This window comes from Desmodus rotundus, chromosome 7 (genome assembly GCF_022682495.2).
Source record: "Desmodus rotundus isolate HL8 chromosome 7, HLdesRot8A.1, whole genome shotgun sequence".
Taxonomy (NCBI): domain Eukaryota; kingdom Metazoa; phylum Chordata; class Mammalia; order Chiroptera; family Phyllostomidae; genus Desmodus; species Desmodus rotundus.
Window position 1 is genome coordinate 2991246 of NC_071393.1, and position 19229 is coordinate 3010474.

The 19229-nt window shown below is 57.2% G+C and overlaps 1 protein-coding gene across 3 annotated transcripts; it reads right to left on the minus strand.

The window, feature by feature from the left end:
• Positions 1-1978: 1978 nt before the first annotated feature.
• KMT5A (lysine methyltransferase 5A) lies at positions 1979-19092 on the minus strand. Of its 3 annotated transcripts, none has more exons than XM_053927848.1 (8): positions 18956-19092; positions 14050-14177; positions 12779-12935; positions 10033-10252; positions 9606-9693; positions 5869-5928; positions 4501-4691; positions 1979-3806 (listed from the first exon to the last, which is right to left on the minus strand). In XM_053927848.1, exons 1-8 carry the CDS (start codon positions 18963-18965, stop codon positions 3596-3598), a joined length of 1065 nt encoding a protein of 354 aa, XP_053783823.1. In that variant the 5' UTR covers positions 18966-19092; the 3' UTR covers positions 1979-3595. The 3 variants fall into 3 exon arrangements, with proteins under 3 accessions (XP_053783823.1, XP_053783824.1, XP_053783822.1); XM_053927849.1 differs by lacking the exon at positions 18956-19092 and adding an exon at positions 14444-14573; XM_053927847.2 differs by lacking the exons at positions 14050-14177; positions 18956-19092 and adding an exon at positions 14444-14742.
• Between the last annotated feature and the right edge of the window lie 137 nt (positions 19093-19229).

Consider the following 19229-nt stretch of genomic DNA (forward strand, 5'->3'; position numbering starts at 1 on the left):
CCTTGTGTAAGGGACTTAGCACCTTTCAGAGCCTCGGTGTCCATATCTGCAAACTGTGTATGCGTGGTGCACGTGTACTTCACTGAATCTAGGTGACGTACCATTATTTTCGGGGTTGGTATGAGAGGAAAAAATGCTACAGATTATAACATTAAGATACTTCGTTTTAAGGCTCATTCTGATTTCAGAGGTTAAATGTAAAAAATGTGCATGTAGGAATCGGTGAAACACAGTGTATAGATCGGTGGGTGCGTGCACTTTGCAAAGAAACTGATGACGCCCATGAAACATGTCTGTGAGCCTGTGTCCTCAGTAAGTACCACGGGCTCACTGCTGCACGGGTCTTTCATTCCTCTAACATCACAGGGAAGTGGGGACTGGTACGAACCCCCAGTCTGCAGGATTGGAAACCATGGTTTGAGAAGCTAAAGCAGCTTACACGAGGTCACGTGGCTAGGAGGTGGCTGCCCAGGACGCAAACGCAGGCCTGAGTCTAAGGCCTTGTTCTTGTCTGTGCAGCTGTGCACACGCAGTTCTCCAGAGCGCTGACATTAATGGGCACAGTTCACACGTGCCTTGTCTGCACCACCTTAAGCACAGGTCAGGTCCCCAACCCCCAGGCCATGGACCGGAACCTAGGAACTAGGCCACACGGCAGGAGGGGAGCAGTGGGCCAGCCAGTGAGCAAAGTTTCATCCTGCTCCCCATCGCTCACATTACTGCCTGAGCTCCATCCTATCCCCTCCACCCTCCATCCCCCATTCCCAGTCCATGGAAAAACTGCCTTCCACGAAACCGGCCCCAGGTGCCAAAAAGGTTGGGGACTGCTGAAGTTAAGTACCTCTTACACATTGTCTCACCATACCCCCGCAGGCTGGGGAGTGTTATTCTGGTGGTACACCAAGGTCACAGCACAGTGCGGTGCAGGGACCTGTCCCAAGTCCCAGCTAGGAGGTGGTGGGGGCAGAGCTTGAGCGCGGGTGCAGGCTCCACAGCCTGGGCTTCAACCTCCTGGCCCCGGAGAAAAAACAGCAACGTGTACAGTCTGGTCCAGAATGCCACCTCTGCATTCGCAGGTCAGGGGCCCAATTCCTGACTTCACGGGACACTGCAACCCTGACTAGGTACTCCCCTCTTAATGTGGGACCGGGGTTCCTGCACTTTGGGGTGATGGCCAACTTGAGAAACAAATATGTGTCCTGACTTCAGAACCACCAAGGCACAGGAGAGCACTGAAGAGGTGGGGGAGGGGCAGCATCCTTTGCAGGACTACAGAGCGGGGTCAGGTCCTGGGACCCCTGCTTGAAGCCCAGCCCTGGGAGCAGTCCTCCAGGGCACCACCCCAACACCCTGCAGCCCGAACACGGCAGCTGGGCACCTGGTCTCCAAGGCGAGGATGTCACAACTCAAGACACAGCAGCAGATGCTGGGCAACACCCTGCAACTGGGCGGGCAGAGGTGGTTCCCGCTGGATGGACAACTTTTAGAGACAGTAAGTGATTTGTCCACAGTGACAGGCTGATAACCTCTCAGAGATGATGCTGGAACCAGGTGTTCACCTATAAACCAAGGACCCCACCCATAGTGCCAGTCTGCCTCCAGTGCCTGGGGCTAAGGGAACAGCCTGTCAAGGGTAGGTGGTGGGGTGTGCAGTGGGGACAGATCTGGGCTGGCAGGAGGGACTTAAGCACCAGGCAGGCGTAGGTGATGACCCGGAAGTGCCTGAAACCAAGCCTCGTGCATTAGAAACCAGTGACGATCAGAGAGCTCACGCTTATGTTTACTGCAAGCCAGGTCCCGTTGTCAGGGTTCAAGGTGCGTGAACTTTTCATCCTCTCAAGCACCCAGTGACCCCATCATGCAAATGAAGTGACTGTCCCACAGGACAGTCACCAAAACCTGGCCATTTTGTAAAGAAAATCGAAGCCCCAACTCTACTCTTTTGTCTCCACCTTATAAAAAACACACACAGGTAGCCTTGCCTGGCAATAAATATTTTAATTTTTGTTTCATTTTTATGATGACAAATAATTTTCAAGTTTATTTCCTTTTTAAATACAAAGCTAAACCACAAACAGGTACAACCAAGACATTCTATCTCACATTGACACACTCCGTCGGATCCTCCTCCGATTGGCTGACCACTGACCAGGCAAGTGTGGGCTGGGGGAAGACTCCTTAGGTAGCACCGTCATGAGGCTGGGGGGCGGAGGGGGGGGACGGGGCTGGAGGGCATCAAGCTTCAGGACAGGCTCTCACACCTGTCTCCATTCACAGTTGCCTGGGTCCGGGCGGGGGGGGGGGGGGGGGGGGGGCGGCTCCAGGAGACCCCAGGTCATGGCTCCAGGGCCCAGACCCCAGACCGCAGGTTAACAGAGTGAGAACCGGCCCCTCTTCAGGAGGGAGGAGGGAGCTGCCTACTTACTCCTCCTGCTGTCACAGTCGAGGTGAACACTGTACCCTTAGCCTTGACCCCTGGGGTGCCGGCTCACCCTGCAGCCCAGGGCTGCGTGGCCTGCGTGCCACAGGCAGGACACCAGGTGGTCTGACAAACAGAAAGCCTGACAGCAGGTCCGGAACTTTCAACCCAGCAGAATCTGGTCGGGTGGGGGCGGAGGGGGGGGGTACTGGATAAGTAATTTCTGGTCCCACTACAAAACGTTATTTTTGATTAGAATAGAGTACCATCTCAAATCTCCTCTACAAAAACAAACAAAAAACCAAACCAAAAGGAAAAGGAAAAAATGCAGCCACTCCACTCACTTTAAGACCTATGTACATGTAAGTTGTTTTCTGTGGTTTTTTTCTTTTTTTTTTGTCTTTTTTGTTTTTTTATTTTTATTATTTTTCTAAAATAAATTCAGTGTTCACATTTCTATAAAGAATCACCCCAGTTTTGGGAAGCCCTGCCCTGGCAGGGCCAGCTAAGCAATGCTTTTCCCTGCCCACACCTCCTTCGATGGCTGCCCTGGTGCTCCGAGGTGCCGGCACAGCCGCAGCCCGTGGAAGAGTAAACCTAGGCCCGGCCCGTGCCCAGGGGCCACCGGGACGGCAAGCTTTCGAGAAAGCAGAGGGGAAGACTAACTTACTGCGAAACCCTTTTAAAAAATATTCATACACTTCCATGTGCGCCTGGCGAGATGTCAGGAAAACAAGAGCTTACATCCCGTCCAGGCTGCCGGGAGGCGGCATCTCCCGCCACCTGCGCACGGACGTTGGGAGTGGGGAAGAGTCCTGGCCCTGCAGCTGGAGGCAGGAGCGTGGCCCAGCTTCCCGGTTCATGTTCGACTCTTTCCTCGGAAACCTGCGCCGAGTCTCTGGCTTGCATGCACGGGAAGCACGGACATCCAGCTTGTATGCAAAAAAGGTACAAAAACAACTAGAATAGAAAAGTTTTGGTAATATAAGGCCATCTGTTCAAGTCCACCTTGGAAACCTGTAACAGATATTTAAATACTACAGTGAAAAGGCATCTTAATATACTTTTTTAAAAACATCTGAAGTAATCTGCTAAGATTAAGTGTGTAAAAAAAAAAAAAAAAAATCAATTCCCTTTGAGGGCACTTTGTCCACTGCAGAAAGGGGGAGCGGGTGGTCAATGCTTCAGCCAAGGGTAGGCTTCGATGGAAGCCCGGCTCCGGTCCCCATAGTCATACAGGAGCTCCTCCCCGGCCTCGATGTCGCGGGAGGCGATGAGGATGAGGTGAGGCACGCCGTCGATGTCGTGCAGTTTGGTTTGGCAGTTCCCACATTTACTGTGATTGATCAGTCTTCCCAGGCGGTTTGTCTCTCGGGTGGCATCCACGCTGGCGGGGAGGGCGGGCAACAGAGGGTTATTACATTGATAAAGAGGCTTTGGAACACAGCCGAGTCGCCGCTTGCTCTCACTGCTGGTGGGATGTTGATTTATGGCCCCATTTTGGGGAAAGCAATTCAACCTAAAAAACTATCTTTAAGAGCCTAGAGGGGCACCAGGTGGGGTGTCTGGCGGGGGTCGGAGGAGGCGGGAGTGCAAAGGGCTCTTTGTGGAGGCCTGAGCGGCTGTGGGGTTCTGTACAACAAAGGGCTGAGTGAAAGTCAGCTATGCCGAGTGGGGGGGCTGTGCGTGGGGCAGGGAGTACGGGAACTCTCTGTACCTTCCACTCCATTTTGCTGGGAGCCTAACCTGCTCTAAAAAAGCCTATTTAAAAAAAAAAAAAAGCAATCAACTGCACTGCCCATATGGAGAACGGAGCAGCTGGCGAGTTCCAGAGCCGCCCTGGCCACATGCCCTGAGAAGGGGAGGCCAGGTGAGCCTCGGAGCAGCGCTCACGTGGCCAGGCCCCGGCCCCATCCAGCACAGCTCCAATCCCACAGATGAAGGAGGAGAAGGGGGGAGAGCGGCTCCACAGCTTTGAAGAAGGCAACGAGCACTGGGCCGGAAGCCAGAGCCAGTCAGGCGCTTGTGCCCTTGGCCACGCAGCCCATCCTCCCTGCCCTGTGCAGCACCCATGGACTCACCAGTAGGTTTTGCTCAAGTACTGGAAATAGTACATGTAGCAGCCGGTGGAGGGGTCTTGTGCGTACAGAGCCTCCCGCTTCTTGGCGTCCGTGATCTCGATCAGGTCCCCATGGTACTCCACCACGAACTCGCCCCGGGAGAACTGCTTGGTAGCGATCACGCCCCTGCCTTTGCCATCGATGAGGTCAATCTGTTGGGAGGTGACGAGACAGAGAAGGTTGGTTCGTCGCAGCCACATGTCACCACGCGTGGCCAGCTCAGGGTGCCTGGGGCTGCACCACTCACATGACCAGCTTTCCTGAGGTCTGCCGTAGAGCCCACTTATTTTACGTAGGCAGTACATTAAACATATACAGGTGTGCGACTATCACCTCGATCCACCACCCCTCACAAGAAATCTGCCCTCAGGTGGGTGTCTCCCCATTGCGCAGGGGAGAAAACTGAGGCTTAGAGAGGCAGAGCCATGTCCAAGGCCACATGGCCAGGACATGGTGTAGCGCAGACTGAAATCTATGCAGCTGGCCTCCTGGGGACAGCAGGACCCAGTGCTCTGAGTCTCTCCTCTATGCTGAAATTTATCCTCCTGTGTCCCTCCTCACCCTGTCACAAACGCAGGGGAAGGATCTGTGGCCGGGCCCACACTTAGGTTCAGCTCTCCCTAGGTGGACTAAAATCAGCAGCGCGGACTGGGGCTTTCTGACCCTTGACTCCCACCCAGACCCATCTGGCCACCAGAGTTCCTTCCCTCTCGTCAGCCCAAATGTCTCTGAAATTTATCAAGACAAGCACATATTTCTTGGGCACTGCCATGTCCCAGAAAAACAGAGAGTTTAGGAAAAACTTATTCGTTTCTCCTTTTAAAAGTGTTCGCAGGCATCGTACTAACTGGAAGAAACCGAATACAACAGCTACTTATTCTATGGTGGCGGTGTCTGCGTAAATGTCTGAAACAGGCAATCCATGGAGACAGAGAGCGGAGTGGCGGGTGCCAGGGGCTGGGCGGGGACCGCTCGCTGATGGGGACGGGGTGCCCACCCTCGAGGACTTGGGTTGTGGAGGTGGGCGGGGCGGTGGCTGCACAGCACGGTGAACCTGCTCGGTGCCCTTCATCGTAGACTCTGACTGGCTCACATCCTAACCTTTATGCTGTTTCAACACAGTTTAAAAAACGTTCCCTTGGGATAGCATTTCACAGACGACGTCCACCTGTTTCCTTCACGGGACGGACCCTGAACAAGGGTTTGAGCATTAGGCCCCATGCCAACCTGACAGTCTGACTAGTTAGTGACCACTAAAAGGCTAAAGCCACCTGCTGTCACCCTGGCCTTGAGTCCTTAACCTCCACGCGGGGCCCCTGCCGCCCTTACCTTCATGCCTTCTTCCTTCCCACTCTCGATCAATTCATCTATTCTTTTCCTTTCTTCAGACTGGGAAGAAAACAAAACACACGTCAGCCTTCTCTCCCAGGCCATTCGGGACCTGCCTGGGCCACACCACGAGGCCCCCCACAGCTGGCCTCCATGACATCAGTCCCCAAGGATGCCCAAGCCCCCCAAGCCCCCTTTCACACTGCCCATCTGTCGTGGACAATTTGCCGCTTGGGGTTCACCTGGACCAGGAGACACACAGAAGCAGCCCAGGCAGACTCGGGTGGTGGTTGTGTCCTGTTTGGCCCACGTGGTGTCTTAGAAAAGACTCTAACTCGATGCAGAATCACTAGGACCGGTTGCAGGCTGTGCCGTGAGACGGGCACGGCTGAGGAGGGCCTACCCTAAGGAGTCCACACCGCCCTGAACGCAGAGGCCAGGGGGAGGGGATGCTCTGGGCTCACCGGTCCCGGGGCCTGCCCCTCCTGGTACCACCTCCACCCCGGACCCTGGTCCCACTGCTCTGCCAGCACGCAGGAGCTGGAGGGAGCTGCACAAAGACACGCCAGGGGCCCCAGCCACCACTGTGGGCAGCACAGTGGGAGCTGTATGAGCAGCAGGGCCACCACCTCCAGCGGAGCTCACGCTCTGCCCACACAGAGGGCCCAGCTGGGGCAATGCCTGGGCCAGTGGAGACTGCCTGAGGCCCATGGGGACCTTTCTAGTCGCCAGTCCACTCAGGTTTACTGAGCGCCTGTGTATGTGCTGGGGACACAGTGGTAGGCGAGACCAGGTTTCTGCAACCTCAGGAGGGGTTTTTGAGCACTGCAGAAGACCCCCTGCCCTACCACCCAGGACAGCCCCGAGCCCAGCTCCCCGCCATGTCCCCCGCGTCCTTGTAGCCAAGCCCGCTGGTGCAGCCCAGTCTACCTGTAGCCACCTGGCCTCCCAGCTCCTGCTCCACCCTGCCCCCCACTCTGCTGTCCACACAGCTTCCACAGGGGTCTTTTAGAAACAGAGATGAGGTGAGCTCACATTCCTGCTCGAGGCCTTCTGGTAAGTTCTCTCAATGACCTACTTTCACCCACCCCTGCACTTATATGCCGACAGTCGTGCCCCCTAGCGTGGCAACCGTAACAGTGGGGGAGGCTGAGGAAGGACCCGTGGGAACACTCCATACTGTCTTTTCGATTCCTCTGCAAATGTAGAAAATTATCCCCAAACAAAAACTTTATTTAAACAAAAATGCAAGCCTTTCAGGAGCTTCCCACTGCTACAGCTGTAGAATGTTTTTCTGATGGCCTGGGACTTTCAGTTCAGCAGGCCTGGCCTCTGGTGCCCCACCCCTGCACTCGGCTCTTTCCCGCAGTCAGGCCTGCTCCTGCCTCAGGGCCTGGGGTGCCCCCCAAGCCCACTCCCCTGGCTTGCTTCCTCCCTTGCACACAGGCTCTGCTCGAAAGGCGCCCCTCAGGGGAGCGTCCCTGACCACCCTGGCTCAGGCAGCTTTGGCCTGGCCACGCTACCAAACCACTGCATCACTCGCGTCACAGGGCTCCCTGAAATTATCTCGCTTTCGGCTGTTTTTATAAGCTGAGCCAGGTCTTGTTTACTGTGGCAGCCCAGAACAGTGCCGCACATTAGTTAGCCCTCAAAGCAAACCCCCCCCCCAACTGTGGACTCATTACTGAAAGACGAGGGTGTAGCCTGGGGAGGGACGACACAGGGGGCTGAGTCCATGGAGTAACCGGAGCACAACTGGGGCAGACGACTGGGGAGTTTCCTGCCCTGAGTGAGCGTGGCACCAAGGGATGAGCGGAGGGAAACTGGGACCAGCTTGAGGTCCCGCATACAAAGCCGAAGAGATTAACTTTCGCACTGGAGGCTCCGTGGTCAGGGTCAGGGCACATCGCCACCCAGATGGAGAATTCCTAGACCCACAGATGCAGAGTGAGCAGCAGGGAACAGAAGTAGGACGTCCCTGGCTGCAGTCAACAGGCTGCTGTGCACCCTGGGCCCAGGGCTGGGCTGGGGATAGAGCCGGGGCACGGCCAACCAGTGCAGCCCTGCCCCTGTGCTGGCTGTCACCCCCCACTGCCAGGCCAGCCAGCGAGGAGTCCCGCAGCGTGGCAGCGTGGCAACGCGGCAACGCTCGCGTTGGGGGCAGCTCTCCAAGGCCCAGGTCCCACCCTCCTGCCCTGGACCCGCCCACGCCGTCCTCAGACCCAATGCCGTCTGCCAGGCTGCTCTTCTCAGTGTCAGCCCTGGCTGCCCAGAAGGGCAGGCAGGTCAGCCCTCCACCCCGGCCCACTGCTTGGCCAGCTACCACCTGGCCCCGGTGTTCACTGGGCAGTGCCAACGCAAACACGAAGGACACAGCACAGCTCTCCGTCCAGTGACAGAGTGGCTTCACTGAGCTGTGGCCCGAGCTCTGGGGAGCCAAGTGTCTGTCCCCCTCCACCAGTCCGCTGCTAGGCATAGCAGACCTGCATCACATCCCATCGCGGCCTTCACTCCCCAAACAGAAAAGCCCTTGTTTTTTTGTTAAAAAGGCCAACTCAGCTGCCCCTCCCTGCAGCACGGAGGGCCTCTCAGTATGGGCACTCGGCCCTCGGGGGCTGGGAGGCGTCTGGGCCCTGGGGCCTGCCACCGCCTCACCCTGCTCACCGCTGCCTCCCAGACTGACTGGGCAGACTGGTGACAGCTGCTCGGGGCCCAAGGCACACCTTCCTAAGGAAACAAAGCCAAAGCTGCTCTCTGGAGGAGCAAACGGACCGCTGTCTCGTTTTTCTTTTAAAGGAAGCCCCACCCACACAAAGGAAAAGGAGAGGAACAGAGTACCAGACTGCCATATCTGTACCCGTAGACTTAATATAAAAATTGCTGAAGGAGACTATTGCAGCATGGGTCCCCCGCTCTCTGTGGGGGTGGCAATTCTGAGTACTGCTCCTCCACCACCTTCAGGTGGCTTTGGGGGTATGGGAGGACGGAGGGGCTGCCCATATGCCCCAAGTGGAGGCTGGGGGGAAGCAGCCAGGGGGCTGCAGGGCTGACCATGCCCGGGCTTTCCTCAATGACCAGGCGCTAACCACCCTCACAGCCTTGATTATCAATCGACTGCTTGGCACTCTGCAAACACAGCAGTGGGCAGGGCCCCCTGTCCAGCTGGCCTTCCTGCCTGTTTTTCAGGACCCATGGTTAGGTGGCAACGAGCAGAGAGGAGCCCTGGGATGCGACAACGCCAGGGGAACACAGCACCTACTGTGTGCCAGGCACAGTTCTAGGTCTATTAGCATTTAATCCTCGCAAGAACCCCACAAGATACTCCATCTTCCTGTTCTAGAGGTAGGGTGGCCAAGGCATAGGGTGGTGGCTAGAAACCGGCCCGGGGTGACACAACCGGTCACTGCTCTATACCGCCCAAGACCCAACATGGGAACTTCCAGACAGCAGCCAGGCCGGCCTCAGAAAGAACTCATGGCCTTCCTGTCCCCCGGCCCTGACCGCAAGTCCCGGAGAAGCCCTCAGGGCAGCGCCTGGCTGCCCGGCCGCAGGTTCCAAGGCTCCTTCCCAGAGGCATCTTAACCAAGCTGCATGGTGACCCCAGCGTTACAATGGTCCCCATGAGACCAGGGAGACAACGGAGGCCACAGAGGCAGACACAAGGACAGCTCAGTGCGCGCACCCGAGCGCCGCTGCCGCGCCGTCCCGCCCCTCTGGGAGCCGGCAACTGCCTCTACCTGCAGCTCTGCTTTACTCTTCCTGGAGCTCCTCCGCACGGGGTAGAAATCCGTGAGTTTGCGGTTCTGTTGCGTCCGTCCTTGGGCTCTAGGGTGGGGAGGGGAGAAGAGAAAACCACACTCGCACCTGGAGGCACACAGCTCCTGAGGGGGCGGCTCCCTGGAAACCACGACACTTAAACACCTGGGGTCTCATGGGACGCCTCGGAGACAGGCTGCCTCTCTCAGTGGGGAGGGGAGGGGTCTTGGGCTCTGGCCAGAAACACACCAGACTGGCAAGTAATGGGGCCACTGGGGGTGACTCGAGAGAGGGGAGCCTCTGTGGGGGGAGCCTCCGTGGAGGGAGCTGGGAGGGCCCCCCAACGCGCTCCGCTGGGCTGGGGAGACTACGCCGCCACAGGAAGCCAGGGCTCCGGGAGGCTCTTACTTCTTCCGAGCGGCCTGCTTGCCCTTGACGGGCTTCTTCAGGGCCGGCTTGGCGATGGCTGCATTGGGGGAATCACAAGACGAGGTCGGAGTTTTGGGAGGTTCTGCTGCTTCAGATATTTGGTTTGGAAAAGGTGCCAGGGGGCCTCTCCTGGCGTCTTTGATCTTTAGTTCCTCGGACTTCATGGTGCTTCGGATGGCGTTCCCCGTGGTTCTCTTCTCTGCAGGCAGAGGGTGGAGAAAGGAGATTTACTCTAGACACTATCTCCAGATTGCTAGCCCTCGAGCTGTGCACTAGGACAGGGGCGTGGGTGTGTGGGGCAGCAATGGCCCTCGGCCTACTCAGCCCAGTGTCCGCTACCAGCTACCGGGGACGGTCACTTGGCTCTACTTTTGGACCCAGACACCGGGCAGAGCTGTTGGTCTCCGGCCTTCTTTCCCAGTTTTATTGAGATATGACTGACAAAGAGCAAGGTATTTAAGTGGGCCTGGCAGTGACCTGATGTCCGTACACCCTGTCAGAGGGTCTAGTTTATTAACGCATCTGCTCTTCTGCATCTGGAGGAGGGACAGACCCCGAAGCAGAAGCACCAGGCAGCAATCCTGGCATAAGCGCCTGACCCGTAGCTTTCAGGAACAGGCCTACAGACCCCCAGAGAAAAAGCAAAGTTCCTAAAGAGTGGGCCAGTTTCAGCGGCCAGGAGTAGGCTTGATGCAGAGCGTCTTCCCCAGGTGCCACCCGAGCGCTGCACCTCACAGTTCCCACCTCCGAGGGTTCGAGCTAAGCAGTCACCTGGTTCTCAACACTGTGCCGGGACACCAGTCAGGGCGCTGTGAGGCAGGGGCGTTAAAAACTGATTTGTTACTGGAACAGTTATGGAGGCTCAGGACTGGGGAGCGAGCCACTTTTTAAAAAGGGTTTCCTTTTCAATGAGTCAGTCAATGACACGTGGCTGGTGGGAATGTGCCACGGTGCACGCATTTTGGGGAAGAGCCTGGCAGTTCTTCATAAACTTAAACATAACCCTGGCTGGGCGGCTCAGCTGGTTAGAGCATCGTCCCGATACACCAAGGCTGTGGGTTCGATCCCTGGTCACATACAAGAATGAAGCAATGAATGCATAAATAAGTGGAACAGCAAATTGATATTTCTCTCTCAAATCAGTCAATTAAAACACTTAAATAAAAGGAAAGAAAACATGAGGCTCAGTGAGAGGCCGGCACACAAGGCTACGTGTTAAGCGATTCCATTTATAGGACGCCACAACAAGGAAATCCACAGAGACAGGAAGTAGATTGGGAGTTGCCTGGGGCTGGGGGAGGGGAGAAATGGGGCATAGCTGCTAATTCTGGGTTTCCTTTGGGGTGATGAAAAATAAACAAATGCATCACCCTCACTCCCATCCATGCCCTCTTGAGTGGAACTGGAGGGGGTGAGGGCCGGGATGTCGTGCACGGCCCCAGGAGTGTGGCGCCCACAAACGCCAGCCGTCACATCAGGGCAGGACAAAGACTGAGCATCAAGGATGAGAGCCTGGCCCTCGGAGGCCCCTCCGAAGAGGGGCTAATTGCTGCCATCTAGTCTCAGTCGGAGCCAAACGAGCCTGACTGGGCACCATGTCACCACTGAGGACCTTTACATCCCGCCCTGCTCCAGACAGGATGAGGCAGGCTGGCCACATGTAGAGAGAGCCCTCCCCCCGCCCTTCAGTGCAAGAGGCTGCTCTAAGAACCCCCCTATGCCCGCAGGAGCAGGGTGACACTTGAAATCCAGCAGAGGACAGGCTGCCGGGAGGAGCCTCTCTCAAGGCCCTTTGGCGCCCACGCTTTGACTGCTCTTCAGAGTAGCCCTGAGTTCTCCCACTTCACAGAGGGGCAAGCTGAAGGTCGGAAAAGCTGCCCAAGCCTCCTCCCCAGCAGTGGCAGAGCGAGGGTTCGAGCCCAGGTCTGTGAAGACAAAACAGCATCGCACTGGGCGAATCAGCCCAGGGCTGGCTCCTACCCCTGGTTCTCAGATCTGGCCCCTGGGGCTGGCCTAACCCATCACATATGGCACTTCCTGTTAATAAATACGCTTCCTTGTACGGAGCGGCTCCTTTAAGGCGACTTTTATGAGAAGGGAGCAGGGTGAACTGGGAAGAGCTAACACGCCCCAGTGCTGCCTGCAAAGGGAATATCTGGATAAGGACAGATCTCCAGCAGGCTTCAGCTTGTTTTGCGGGGCCAGGGAGAGTTTTCAGTAACCACATATTATCTTGTTCAACATTTTAATTCATTTCAGGTTACGTTCTTTAGAGAGTAGCTCTGAGCGCTAGAGTAGACAGAACCTTTAGAAATGAGGTCAAGGCCAGCTCATAAAAGGGAAGGAAGTCAGGGCCTGGTGTTCACACAACAGTTAGAACTCAAGCGACCTAGACTCGTAATTTCCGCACGCTGGCGCCAGTGAGCCTCTTTAACGGCAAATCAGGTGTGTTATCTTTGCAGTTGGGCTGGATGATCGAGCTTGACGGACAGGCCGACTCTTGTGAAAGCAGGAGAACCTGTTAGACCAACAGCCCGCCCGCCCTGGGAGAGGCCGCCCTTTCCCCGGGGCCTGTGCTCCTCAGCAACAACCCAGAACATGGCTCCTTCCGAGCCCGGGTGTGAAAAGGCTGGATAAAAATGTGCTGTAGGTGTGTGATTAGGAGGAGAGAGGCTTCTGCAGCCCGGCCAGCCGTGGTCAGAGAAGGGCCACCGTGGAGGCTTACCTTCCCGTTTCCTGTAGATCCCGGCAAATGGCTTCCCCTGGCATTTGACTTCGTGATGTGCAACTGAGTTCTCTTCCTGAAGGGGGGAACGCATTCCAGAGCATTTGTTCGGGCTCATGTAGGTGTAGATCTTTGACTGCCCGGTAAACACATTCTCCTAAAACGACAAACGCGTATTCTGAAAGAGGCTTTAAGGAGAAGATCCCAGAGCATTTCGTGCAGAAGGGGCGAGTAGAACACAGACAAAAAACCCGACATCATCCTCTCTCCGAAGCAGGGCTACCGGGGTCACCAGCCCCGGCAGGGCAGCGGAAGGTTTCGAACCCCCCAGGTCTAAGGCAGCCTTTTCCTGAACAAATGTGGTCTCTAGTTCTGGTCACTAAGGGGGCATCTGGCCTGCGGGAAAAGCAGCCACACACAAAGGTCTATGTAAGGAGGAGACAACCCACCAGTAGCAGGGAGGTCAGGGTGACCGGGAGTGAACAAGGGAAGACTGGGATGGGCTGGCCTGTGGGCAGTGGCCACAGGGACTCTAGCGCATAAACAGGCCTCAGGGAAGCCGATTAACCACTTCTTGGCCTGGAGGTCAGCTGGTAGGACTTGTCACTACCGCCTGGGCCTTGTGTGTGCCCAAGCCTGGCCCCTCTCAAACCAAAGCAGCCCAGCAGCCTCCCAGGACCCGCAGGCGGGACTGCGGCTGGAATCCTCTGGGGTAACTGCGGGTGGGGAGCGGAGCACAAATGAAAGCGGGGCCTGGTGCCAGCGCATTCAGGGCGTCACTCTATTGCAAATGGCACTTTCACGCTAACGGGGGTGGGCGAGCGGGTGGGGCAGCCAGGTCACTGCTGGCATTTGTGGGTGTGGGGCCTCTGAGTAAGCACAGACCTCGGGAGGGCTCCCCAGAAACAATGCTAGGGCCTTTCTGCCTGGTGAGCTATTCAACACCGAGTCAGGGACACCCGGGCAGGCGCCGCACACCCCTGGAAGTCAGCCACCTCCGGAGTAGCTGGGTCTCAGGTGTGGAAATGCCATAAAGACACAAACTTTTCCGAGGTCAAACACAGCCCGGGTCATGGCGGAGCAAGGGTGGACGCCACTCCCAGGCAGGCAACAGAAAAGGAAGCTGCCCGGCTGGGCGTCCCGCCCGCATCCCGGCCCTGGGGCGGCGGGCGGGGGGCCGCGGGGCAAGCCCACGTGCTCTCGGAGCGGGGCTGCGGGGGCGCCCGGCCCTCGGGGCGCGCTGAGTGAGTGCGGGGAGGGTGCCTGCTTACCCCGTTGGTGCGGGGCCTCCCCGGGCCCCTCCGCTCCACAATCTCCGGGCCCGGGGCCGTCGCTGCCACCGCCACCGCCGCCGCCGCCGCCGCCGCCTCCACCGCGCGGGGCTTGGACATCTTCCTGCCTGGAGAGGGGGACCCAGGGGAAGCGGGGGAGGGGGCGCTCAGGGCGCGGCGGGGCGGGGAGCGGGGCCGCCCGGGCCGGGCGCCGCGGTGGCGCCTCCCGCCGCAGCCATGTTCCGAGGGCCCGGCGGCGATGGGCCGCCCGCACCATCAGAGGCAAGGGCCGGCCGGCCGGGCCGGGCCGGGCCCCACATAGCACTCCCGCTGCCCGGCCTGGCCGGGCCCCGCGCGCCGCCCTCCCCCGCGCGGCCGGGCCCGACACACCCACCTGCAGCCCGGCCAGGCCCATGGCGACGCGCCCCGCGCCCTCGCCGCCGCTGCGGCCAGGCCACCACCGCTGCCGCTGCCGTTGCTGCTGCTGCTGCCGCCGCCACCAGCGCCGCCGCGGCGCCCCGGGGAAGGGCCGGCGGCGCCCCACGGCGCCCCCTTCCCCCATGGCCTGCGAGGCAGGGCCCGGCACACGCGCGCCGCGGCAGCCCCGGCCGGCCTGGGATCGAGGACGCAGGGAGGGAGGCGCTGGCGGCACTTCCTTCGCAGTCTGCCCGCTTGCCACCGCCCACCGTCCGGCTCCGGGCGCGGGGAGGGGCTGGCAGGGGCGGCGCTGCGAGGCTCTGGGGGAGGGAGGCAGGGCGGGCCGCGCAGCCATGACGAATCCCGACTCGGGCGCGCCCCCTCGCGCGTGTCCTCAGCCACTCGCCGAGGAAGAGGTGGGGAACTGGAGGATGACAGCCCAGGCTCTCCGCCTGCTAGGCGGCTTCGCTCGCTGGCTCATGGATATTTTGGGAGACCCGTCCGTGCCAGGCGCAGTCAGCAGCGGTGTGCCCGAGCCTGGGCTCACGAAGCGTTTTTTGTGGGCATTTAATCCTTCCCGCAAGCCCATGGGGGCAGGTCCTGAAGCAAACCCCTTTAAGACGTGGATACTGAGGCTCGAGGGAGGGGCAGAGGCTTGCCCGAGGCCACAGAACTAGAAAGTGCCAACCCCGGTGGTCTGTACTTGACAGGTACAGGCTCTGGGGAGAGAGAGCCGGGGTTATAATGGGAAGTTTGCTGGGTGCTTCTCTCGCGCGATCTCACTCAAACTCCGCAGCGTTCGGAGTTTAGGAAGGTGCGCTCTGTTGTTATCTCTTTCCCACAGATGGGGAAAACGAGGGTCAGAAAGGTGAGGAGGGCGGCCAAGTTCTCCGAACCAGAAATGAGTTTCCAGGCAAATGACCCCAGAGTCTACACTCCCAGCCACAACCCTTCCTGGTCCCAGATGAGGAAATTACAGTGGGGAGGAGCACATGGTATTGCAGAAGGGTGTAGCAAGTCCCCAGGTTCTCCTGTCCCCATCCCGCCTCCCCAGGAGCAGGGGCTAAGTAGGCAAGGGGTCCAGGCATGCTGGTGTCTGATCCCCACCTGGCTCAGTGCCCTGGGCCACCGCACTGTAGTCTGCAGGCCGGAGGCCAAAAAGTCCCTGTATTTGTGCAAAGTCAGATGTGAACAAGACACCTCTGGGCACCTCACTGGCACTGCTGTGGTCACGACCAGGGAGCAAGGATTGGGTTTCTCTCCCTGCCTCAGCCCCAGAGGGGCTTTGCGACCGTGGCCAAGTCACTGTCCCAGTCTAGGCCTCGGTGTCCTCACAGATAAAGGTCAAGGACCTTGAATTCCAAGACCCAGCCAGGGCGCCTTCTGACAACCACAGGTTAAATGAATAGCTGTCACTTTAAGTAGCTACACCTTAGAAGGAATAAGACCCAGAGGGATTAAATGGCAGGACGCTACTCAGGAGCAAGCCTCTCAAATCCGCTCAGGATTTAGCATCCTTCAGGGCAGGGCTGGGGGCTGGGGGCCGCCCCCCACCCCCCCAGACACTCCACTGCCCACTTGAACACCACGAGGCCATGCTGAGAGTGAGAGAGAATGCTAAAGTGACACTCGGGCAGCCATCTGAAACAGCGTCTGTCACATCTGCAGGGCAGAGAAGGTTTTTCAGCCACCACACTATTAGGAGAATCACAGTTTGAGAACAGGAAGCACCTTGTCCACTTCATACACTATTTTAAGCCCCACCCCACGTTCACACACTCTTGGCCACAGTGCCCTCAGTTTCGGCAGAGTGCAGGGGGCACAGTAAAGTATGTCTCGCACCAACTCCTCGCCACACTGCAGCTCTAGTTCCTAGACATTCTAACAGAATCATTCCATAAAAGTTTTAAAACAGTCTTTCCCTTCTCTGTGCGTAAGATGTTCTATGTACATATAACAAATACACCCATCAGCAGAAAGAAAAACTCTCTCACGTTGCCCGGGATCTCGCAGAAATAGAATTCCAAAGCGATGATACGAAGAGCTGGCCCTTATTGAATGCTCACTGTAAGTTCGGGCCTGTAACAGGCTTCATTAAGTCGAGCCTCCCCAACCCTTTATGAGAAGGTGCCGTTCCTACTTTACGGATGTAGAGATTAAGGCTCAGGGAAGAGAAGCGTCACGTCCCTAAGGGTTCTGGGCCGGGTGCTGCTGTACGAGGGCAGTTTACCGTATGGGATGGATCTTGCTTCCCTTGAGCTCGGACACTAACGTGGCAATTCATTGATTCCACAAACGTTTTTTGAATCCCTACTTTGTTTCAAGCCCTGCGGTGAACATAGAGACGGATGGAGAACGGTGAGGACACAGCGGGGCGGATAGGCCATGGCGAGGGCTGTGAATTTGGTCCTAAGAGCAACGGGGAGGTCGGGGGTAGGGGTGGAGTGGAGGTCGCAGGGTAAAAATCTGCTTTCCAGCTGCTGAGGGATGGTAAGTCGGAGGTGGCGAAAGCGCAGAGAGACCAGTTAGCAGGCCATCCGAGGGTGCAGTTGCAGGGCTGACCTCCTCAAACGGACACACTCAAGGGTGAAAATATGTACAGGATTCTAAAGCTTCAAAACCAGAGAGGAGTCGCCTGTTGTCTGACCCTTTTGTTTGTGGGACCCGGTGGGCCTCTCAAAGTGAACTACAAGTGGCCTCTCAAAGTGGCCTTTGTCCCAAAGACCACTTTTCTAGAAGAAAAAAACCCGAACCCCTCGTTTGAAGTACTGTAAATGATTTGGTAGTTATGAAACCAAATGTCCAATTTCATAGTTTGCGAGAGCAATGCAGCCACAAAATAAGTAACTACTAATTTGGGGGTCACGTGAGACATTGGAAATCACTAACCGATAAACTACAAAGGTGGTATGGGAAGCCTGCCGCGTAGCAGCTGGGAGCTCCTGTCCCGCTGCGGCTAAGACAGGTACAGTGGCACAGAGGCTAGAGAGCGACTTTGGACTTCAGCGCCCACCTCTGAAAAATGGAAATAACAATTTGTAAAGATTAACTGAGATAATAAAGTGCCTAGCCCTTAATGGTAATTATTAAGTATTGGTAATTAATAAGTATTATTTGGCCCATATGAAGTATTTAAGTATTTCAATGGCCAAGTGCTTAGTTTTGCCCCTCCCCCCGCAAAGATTAATTAAAGCAAACTATTTTTTTTTAATGCTCTACTGTTGAAATAGGTAGATTAAATGATTTTTACTGTGATGGGAAAATGAATCGGGGAAGCATATTTTATTAATGTTTGTCAGATAAATTAGTCAGATACTATTAATATACTTTTAGATGCTTAACACTTTTCTGGAGAAAAATATTCGTCTTAATTTCCTCTGTGGATTGAGTTATTAAGCTCTTTAACTCGAAGTTCATTATGCCTCACTTCTTAATCAGAATCTGGGTGAGTCTCACCCCATCAGGCCCTAGAGGGACTCTGGGAGAGTAAGTGACGCAGCGGGGTGCCAGGCCTGAAAAACAGAGGGCCCCACAAATATTTGCTGAAGGAGTCCTTATTTTATTCCTTATTATTGCTCTAGGGAGGAGACTGCATTAAGGCCAAGTTCTATTGAAATGCCACGCCTTGGAATATTGAGAAAAATGTAAAACCTCAACTTATTTTTTAAAAGTAATAATGCGAGTCAGCCGTCACGCTCAAATTTTTGCATGAAGGAGACACAGCGGCTGGAAATGACGGGCAGTTGGGGATCACTTTGCCACATAACGTGGGTCTCATCGTCCTGACAGCAAACTAAGTGTGCAGAGAAGGACTTCGGGCAGGGACATCGCCTCCCGCGGCTGTGCTGTCCCTCCCACCCAAGTCATCTCAGATGGGCAGGAGTCCTGACCGGCTGCGGAACGAAGGGCCTCCCGGGGAGGTGCCAGGGGATGCGCCTCACCCCCAACCAGCGGGGCCGGGTCCCTGTCCCGGCGGCGCAGAGCTGACTCAGGGAGTGGGGACAGAAGGCAGGTGCCTGCCGCGGCGTCCACTCGGAACCACTTCCCGTGATGTGGGTTCCCGGTCTGAGCCCACGCCTCAGGGTCACCTCCTTTCCCCAGCAGAGCGAGCCCAGAGCGAGCGAAGCCTCGCCCTCCCCGGTGTTTACAGCAATGACAACTATTCCTTGGAGGTGACCTGCGCTTTAGTTCCCAAAGGGCTTTGACATATGGATCCGCTGCCTCTGCAGACACAGGCCTGCCTGTGCCCACACGTAGGGGAAACTGAGGCACGGGAGTGGGAGGGGCTTCTGGAGGCTTGACGGGGGGTGAGGAGCCTGGAAGGTTCCTCAGCGTCCCACACCTCCCACCCACCCTCGGTCCACGCGCTCCATCGGAGCGGCCCGCAGGAGGATGCCTCCCCGCCGCCGCCGCCCCTCTTGCCACCCCGGTCCTCCTCCAGCGCGACCCCCACCCCAGCAGCCCAGGCGCTGACCACCTGGGCAAATACCTCTAGCCATGACCCTGGTCTGTCACCGCCTAGGATCTCCCGGGAAACGCAGCTTTCGAAAAAAGTTGCAACAACTGTAGCCAACTGCTCCACAGAGCACCGGCTGCTGCCCTGATTGGATCCGCCGCCCGCCTCTCCCCTTGCTGCGCGTCGTGACAGGCGAATGCGAGGGAAAGCCCGCCTTTCTCCCCGCCTCCCCGGCTGGGGGCGGGGTGAGCGGCCGCACTTTCTACAAACGCTTTCGGGACAGGTCCCGGAGGAGGAGGTGGGGGTG